Source organism: Nannospalax galili, unplaced genomic scaffold (genome assembly GCF_000622305.1).
Source record: "Nannospalax galili isolate Female #2095 unplaced genomic scaffold, S.galili_v1.0 scaffold448, whole genome shotgun sequence".
In the NCBI taxonomy this organism is placed as follows: domain Eukaryota; kingdom Metazoa; phylum Chordata; class Mammalia; order Rodentia; family Spalacidae; genus Nannospalax; species Nannospalax galili.
In genome coordinates, this window is record NW_008359324.1 from 330,438 (window position 1) to 338,713 (window position 8,276).

Sequence of the window (8,276 nt, forward strand, 5' to 3'; positions counted from 1 at the left end):
TTTCATATATTACACTAATTTTTTTATATTATATATAGTTTACATTTTATATATATTACACTGAGTCACAGGGCTCAGAGAATTTACAGTGAATTTTCTCTGTAACACTCTAGTCCTAACATACCAGGTTCCCAGCCTGCAGCTTCCACATACTCATTTTATTTTCAGAGATGAAATAGGCCAATGCACCAGAGATGGCTCATTCAGTATATAGGGTCATTCTGTATAGAGATATGCACAATTTTGTGTTCTGTACTATATTTACTTACAGATGTTCTATCAGCCATCTGGGTTATCTGTATCACACAATACTGCAATGAATAGTCTTATAAGGTATTGCAGTATTAATTTATAAAACAAATAATGTTCTTTAAAGAACTATTTTTTTTTTCATGAAAAAATTACATAACAAATGCCTTTAAAGTAGTATCTGGAAGTTACTCTGCATCATGTGAAAGACAAAGGATAGAAGTTATTTAATTTTTATTTCTTTGGAATAAAAATATTCTGAAAAAGCTATCTTACCAAATGAAAGTATTCATATTAAGTAACTAAATAATTTCATTTTCAGTCTTCAAACAACGGAAATATTGATATCCTAGTAATGGTAATAAAGTTTTAAAAATAGGATTATGAAAATTACTGAAATCATATCAGGTTTATTTAACTTTGCCATTTGCTGGTCCCTTACACCATTCAAAGCCTATCTTTTCAATAAAAGAACTTACTTTTTACCAAGTTTTTCTTCTATTCTAACTTTCCAATCATCCATTCTTTCACGTACGAGGGCCTTTAAGGGTGCAATATATACTGCCTAAAAAGAAGAATATAAACATAAAGACATGAAACAGTATTTTCAAATAAGGGAAAAGATAAAATTTATCAACATAGAACAATGCGGTTTTAAAATTCCCTTTGGTAATGAACAATACATTTTTAAATTAATGGGTCACTAACTTAAACTACATTTATACAACATAAAACTATATAATACATCATAAACATTCTATCATAAAACAAACTGATATAGATTGATTTAAAATACTTTTTTAAAGTACCAGAGGCAGAGCTGCAAAGGTGGCACATCAGTTAAGAGTACTGGCTGATCTTAGAGAGGACCCAGGTTCAGTTCCCAGCACCCACATGCCAGCTAACAACGGTCTATAACTCCAGTTCCAGGGGATCTGATGCCCTCTTTCGACCTCCATGGTCAAACCATTGACCTCCATTGTACAACATGGGTGTACTTATATGTACTCAGGCAATGCTCTCATATACATAAAATAAAAATAATAAATAAAAAAATATAAAAAAAACCATCAGAGGCATTTTTCGATGAAATGATATTTTAATACAATGTGAATAAACAAAAATTATGAGACAATACACTACATTCAGAAAATTGTGGTTCTAAGGCAAAATAAGGTTTTCTATATTATGTTTAGGATTTACCTGAGCTATATATATCCTTGAAGAAAGGATATTAATTTTAAAGTAATTAATTATTAATTTTGACTTTTAGAGAAAACTAAATGAACTGTTTAAATTTCAGTGTAGATTTTATGAAAGAGGCTAGATATACATTTTAGTCATTTTGCTTTTTTAAAAAAATATACAATCCTAATAATCTAAGCATAATACAAATTATATGTCCCAAATTATTATTTCCGACATCTTTTAAATGAGATGAACTGTTCTATTGTGCTAATGTCTTGTTTTGGAATCAATAACCACCTAACAGATTGAAAAGTAGGAAAAACAGTAATCCAGGAGAGAAAAGGTACTAATTAGAAATCCCTCCAAAGGTTTAAATATATCTGAAATCACAAATGATGAGAAAAACTGTAATTCTAGTTTTAATGCTCTAAAATTTTCAATGTGAAGTACTCATATACTTTAAAGAAAACCACAGTTAGAAACAACAAAAACTATTGTCAGGGAAACAACAAACCCATCACTGACAAGATCAGTGTCATGGAGCCTGTCCCTGCTTTCTTTTGTATTTTTCTGGTTTCAGATGTTAAATTTATGAAAGTTCAGTAGAATAATGTTAGGAGGAGAATGGGGGGGGGACTATTCATAGGATATGAAGTTTCACATATATAGAATAAATAAGTTCTACAGCTCTAATTAAAACAGATTATAATTGAAGATGCTGAACTAAGTACTTGAAATTTTCTAAGTGTTGATACTAAATGTTTTTACTACAAAACGATTATCTGAAGTGATTGGTATGTTAATTATCTTGACTGCAATAATTTCATAATGTATATGTACATTAAAACAGCACTGTATACCTAAAATATACAGTTTTACTAAAAACAAATAGGGAAGATTTCTAAAAACATGTTTTAAGAAAGGTTAAAATCAATACCTGACTTGAAAAATGATTTCATATTAGCAATATCATAGTATTTTTAAAAATGAGAATAAAAGTTATCTCTATATTTACAGTATATAATCAAACTATTCTTAAAGTATTAATATTTACTTCATAGCCAAAAGGATTTAATTATAGATTACTATGTATCTTATGAATGTGGGTATATCATCATGAAATTACCAATGAGATCTATGTAAAATGAGGGAGAGACATGTGAGCATCATCATATAAATGAGAAATTAAACTAGAGGGTTCCAAAGTTTGAGATAATTTTTTTAAGGCAAATTATTCTAACACTGATCTGGCCCTTTTGGAAATTCACTGGGAGTGAAAATTATCACTGACTCTTGTCAGGATATTTAAAACTTGCTACTTTTGAAAATAAGAATGTTTTTAAAAATCTTTATGTCTTGGGAGCCGGAGAGATGGCTGAGCGGTTATGAACACTAGCTGTTCTTGCAGAAGACCTGGGTTCCAATCCCAGCAACCACATGGCAGCTAACAACTGTCCGTAACTCCAGTTCCAGGGGATCCAACAGCCTCTTCTGTCCTCAGCGGACACTGCACGACACAGGTGCACTTACCTACATCCAGGCAATACATACATACACAGAAAATAAAATGAAAAATAATAAATACATGTATTAAAAGTATTAAAAAAGTATTAAAAGTATTAAAAAAAATCTTTATGTCTCCCTGTAGCCCCAGCTGGCCTATAACTTGTTAGAGATCAGGTTGGCCTCGATTTCACAGAGATGTCTGGCTCTGCCACCTAGTGATGGCATTAAAGGCCCGTGCCACCATTCCTGGCTAAGAATTGTTTTTTTCTGATTGACTGTAAATATATGATTCTTTCAACCAACCTTTGAACTGGGATACATGTTGAAGACTCTGAAAATGGCAAGTTCTGCTGCAACAGTTTTTCCTGATCCAGTGGGTGCTCCAAGCAGGACATTACAGTCTGTGTGGTACAATGTGTGGAATATCTGTGTCTGCACTGGGTTGAAGTGGCTGAAGTTATACAGGGCTTCATATGCTTTGCACCCCAGAGCTGTGATTGGTAAAGGCTGAAGATCCAGTAATTCTGAAAGATCCAACAGGTACTGCTATAAAATAACCAAAAAAGCCATGCCCGTACCGAATACTGCATTTCAAAGAATTAAATCCTCACTTCTTTAGGTGGAGAAATTCTTTTTAAAGTTAGATACTTTTTGATTTATTTTTATTTTATGTGAGTGTGAGTGTTTGCCTGCATGTATATAAGTACACTCACGTCATACAATGCCTGTGGAGTCCAGAAGACGGCATCAGATACTCTGAACTGGGGTTACTGAGGGCTGTTAGCCATGATGTAGGTGCTGGGATTCACATCCTCTGCAAAAGCAGCCAGTGCTCTTAATCACTGAGACATCTCTCTAACCCCTGTAATTTATTTTTCATTTTACTTTATTTTTTGGCTTTTTGGGATGGGATCTAACTTTGTACATAGACCAGGCTAGCCGTGAACTCACAGACATCTGCCTACCTCTGCCTCCCAAGTGCTAGAATTAAAAGCATGTGCCACCATACCCAGCTGAAAGTGAAAATTCTTATTGTAAAGTTTTATACACCAGTAGCATGTCTTTTTATCTGTTCTTCACATCATCATATTGACATTTTGAATACTCTTCTGGGCTAGGTTACCATGAACCAACTAGATCTTTCTCTACTAATTCCAAAGTAATTTGAGTAAGAAGTTCATGAAAGTATGCATGGGAGGGTTATACAAGGAACTATGGGAATAAAGGGGAAGAATGAGCTCAAGAGATAGAGGACCATAGGAGATAAGTGTTATCAAGGGAGAAATGGAGTTAATGGGGATATTTTAAGTGGGGAGAGTATGGAGGGAAGGTTAGACAGGGAGAGAGATAGGAGAGAGAAATGATAGATAGTGTAAAATAGCTAATTCCAGAGGGAATCATATTAGTTCAAAAACCTACTGACAAATTACGTGGACAATATCTTTACATGAGTCCATGTGTTTAGCTGAAGGTTACATAAAGAGAAACAGTGCCAGACAAAAGAAACCTCCTTTTGAGTTGTTGCACAGGGTAGTCCAAGAGACTCCCCAAATTACACAGCCTATTGCCACAGTCCTTCATTGCCTCCCAGAACTTGGATTTAAGACTCTATCATTGAAGACAAGTCATACTTTGGACACAGGATTTGAAGCAGCTTTGGAGAGGACTACACAAGCCACTAAGGGAGAACATTAATCAATGGTCCAACCCAGGGTTTAAGGCCTAATAACCACATCAATGACCAGAATAGCAAACTATAGTGGGGCAGCTGTAGCACTTTTTATCTTGGGGGTAATCAACAGCTACCTAATTGGACTTAAAGCCCAGTCAATGGGAGGAAACTCATGTGTAGTACTGTCACATAGCCAAATATACATGGCTGGAGAAGTCATAGAAAACCCCAGTGCTGTCACATCCCTAGACAAATGTAATTTCTTACTATTTGCAAAATATGAATCTTAATACTTACAGACAAGTATTCTAGTCACCAACCTTCAAAGAATTTTCTTTTGCAACAGATGGAGAGTATTACAGAGCTCCACAGCTGATCATACACAGAGACTGTCTATGAACTGCCCAAGCCTAAGTGGCACATCTTCAATACAACCTCTACACCTAAAGCTCATGGAACGTAGTAGAACAAGGGGTAGAGAGAACACTAATGCATCTCTCAACTCTCATCAAGAACACAAAAGCCTACAAATGGCCAAAACATAGAGATTAAGACTCTGCAGAGTGTGGGTCCTTGAATAGGACTCCTATATTAAACATCACCCACCCAGGGTTCAGGGACCATTGTGGAAGAGGGGATTGGAAAGACCGTAAGGGCCAGGGAAGAGGTACATGATCATATGGAAATAGAATTGTACATTGCTCATTAGAACGTACAGCAATGTTGTCAGCATACACAAGACCCATGCAAACTCAAGTAGACAAAAACCCCAGCACAGAACTGTGGAAATGGGCAGTCTAAGAACTATTGGCAGCTGATTATTGCTGGGTGAGGAAGAGCTGATCTTCTTAACGGGAGGGACTCTAGATGGCCTGACTAGACCTCAGTGGATAAAATTTGCACTTAGTGACATGTGGAGACACTAACTTGACTCAAGAGGCCTTATTACAATGACAGAATGCATAAATTCCAGGGTGGGGAGGGCTATGGGAAGGCACTAATTGGGAAGGGTGGATAAAGATGATCAAGATGTTCTGTACGAAATACACAAAAGTTCAGTAAAATATTTACAAAAAAGAAACAAAACTAAATCTACCTTAGCATATAAACAAAACTAAACACTGCTTACAAATGTTGGTATTGTAATGTTTATTAGGAACAAATTAATTTTCATTTGTTGTACACTGGCCCTTCAGAATAGTTGAGTAAGCCATTCCGACAACTAATGGAAACGAAAGAGAATTTATACTAATTCTAGGGAGAAACTTGGTGAATATTTTAATACAGAAAATGACTAAAAAGAACAAAATCTGTCTGAGAAAACCTTTGAAGAAAGTAGACATAGTTGTTTTTCATAATATGGACTGGAAGTCTAAGGAATTAGAGAATTAATATAATTTAGAGAGATGGTTATACATATTAATATAAACCCTTAAATATCAGACAGATCTTATATTTCCCCATTATCCAGGGAGCTATCTGCTAAAACACCAACCTGTGGTGCTATTGTTAAGATGTTTTACATGGAAGAGGACATGCATTTAAAGTTTAAATAATATTGGATTTTAAAAATTCAGCATACATTTGCATAGTATAATTTTAAAAAGCAACAAATGGTTAATATTCTTCTCAAAAAAAAGTATTTGAAAGTCAAAAAGCTTATTTTTGCCCAATATTTGACTCTAGATTAGCTAAAAGCTGTCTTCGTGCTATCGAGGTCAGGTTATAATCACTTCATTTCTCTGTAGCACTGAAAATCAAGGAGGGAGGAGAAAATTCAAAGTTAAGGCTTAAAATGTCAAAACCTCGTAGATATGCTTTTAATAAGAGGAAAAATACTAATTATGAAATAGGTTTATTCAGAATAAAATAACTTTGAAGCACAGTTACTTTTAAACATTAATTAAGATAGTATTTGGGGAAGTGATGACTCAAATGAGTAGTCAATGTGTTACCTGTATGGGGAGGATGTCTCTCTGGTAGAATCAGATGTTGAAAGTTGATGATACAAACAGCTTCAGCTCCTAACCATCTATCGGACACTGCTCGAATGTAGTATTGGGAAGGCAAAGGCTCAAAAATTGGGATTGTAAATACCAGTAGTTGAGCTTCTTTACTAATGACCTAGAATGAAATAAAATCTAAAATAAATCTGAGTATTCTCCTATCGTAAAGGTCATAGTAGCCTACTGTTAAGAAGGCAGTAGCTATACAAACTATACCAAATAAGAATCTTGGAGTCTAAGCAAATGAGATATTCAGGTACTTCATAAACTTGTGGCTGATTCCCTTTAAGAGTACTTGATATAACAGAAGGTAATGTTTATACTCATTTAGTACTATTTACATATACATATCACCATGCACTAACAGGATGCCACTTTGATTCATTTATCACAATTATCTAAATATTATTCAATTACTTAACTTGATGGCTTTTCCAATTCTAATTACATATCATTATTTACTCAGTGCTTTTGTATAAGTCTTGGCAGTACTTTAAGTGGACTATCATAAACACGTACAATAAACAGTATTGAAAACAAAATACTGCCATGAAAGCCTACTCACGCCCACACAGTACTTTCAGCCTTAAGCTTGGTTTTCTCTTTGATAACAACTAAAATTCCAAGTGAAACACCAATGAAAGAAAGAAACTACATCTCTCTTTTTTGTTTGCTTTCTTTTTTGAGACAAGGTCTCCTTGTAGCCCCAGCTAACCTAGAATTTGCTATGTAGACCAGGATGGCCTCAGTTTCATAGGGACTGGCCTCCCAAGAAGCGCACCACCACACCTGGATAAGAAACTACTCTTTTTTTTTATTGGTAATTTATAGAGAATTTCAGTATGTAATTCAATGCATACCATACCTAAAATGATTATTTATTTCACCTATTTTGAGTATTCCACAGCCCTGGACACCATGGCTTAAAATGTGACCAAGACCATAAATAAACGTTTCCAACTATCATCACATTGAATTATCAACATCTTAACAGTCACTGTGTTCCTTTAAAAGCAAACAGAAGCACAAACAATAATAAATAAAACCTTACTGGAGAGGCATCAAGAAATAAAGTAAACCAGAAACTGATAGCTTATATTTTCTTTTCACAGTAGTAAAGTAAGGGAATAACCACAAAAACACGTATTTACCTGTTTTTTAAGAGTTAGAAAATACTCAGAATGATAAATATGATCATTTGTAGGATCTTCTACCCAAATCCACCACGGTTCTCCCACTGTTCCATGAACCTAGAATAGCAGTATCATAATACTATTAAATGCCCATAATCGAGAGACAGTGATGTTTATATGCTCCACATCTATTGCTTTCTTCAACAACTTTCCAGATACGTAGTTTATAAGTTTACTTAATACAGCAAATGTGGAACAGCCTCTGGAGTTAATTCACTGAAATGTTGCTCAACGTTCAAATTTACAGTTCATTAGATATTGGAAAATTCCATTAGTTGACATATTGATATACCACATTTTCTTAAAAATGAGAGTATATTCTAGGGCCACGTGTGGTGGCACAGGCTTTCAATTCCAGCACTCGGGAGGCAGAGGCAGGTGGATCTCTGTGAGTTCAAGGTCAGCCTGGTCTATACAGTGAGTTCCAGGTCAGGAGACCCTTGTCTTAAAAAGACAAAAAAA

The 8,276-nt window shown here is 34.7% G+C and overlaps 1 protein-coding gene across 7 annotated transcripts in view; it reads right to left on the reverse strand.

Moving 5' to 3' along the window:
* Positions 1-8,276, reverse strand: part of Ascc3 (activating signal cointegrator 1 complex subunit 3) — a 379,245-nt gene that overhangs the window by 156,559 nt on the left and 214,410 nt on the right. For all 7 annotated transcript variants that reach the window (XM_029558579.1, XM_029558580.1, XM_008822937.3 and 4 more), the window contains 4 exons: positions 7,773-7,871; positions 6,571-6,739; positions 3,247-3,467; positions 729-814 (listed from right to left, as the gene is read on the reverse strand). In XM_029558579.1, coding sequence (XP_029414439.1) covers positions 729-814; positions 3,247-3,467; positions 6,571-6,739; positions 7,773-7,871 — 575 coding nt within the window. The remainder of the gene's footprint in view (positions 1-728; positions 815-3,246; positions 3,468-6,570; positions 6,740-7,772; positions 7,872-8,276) is intronic.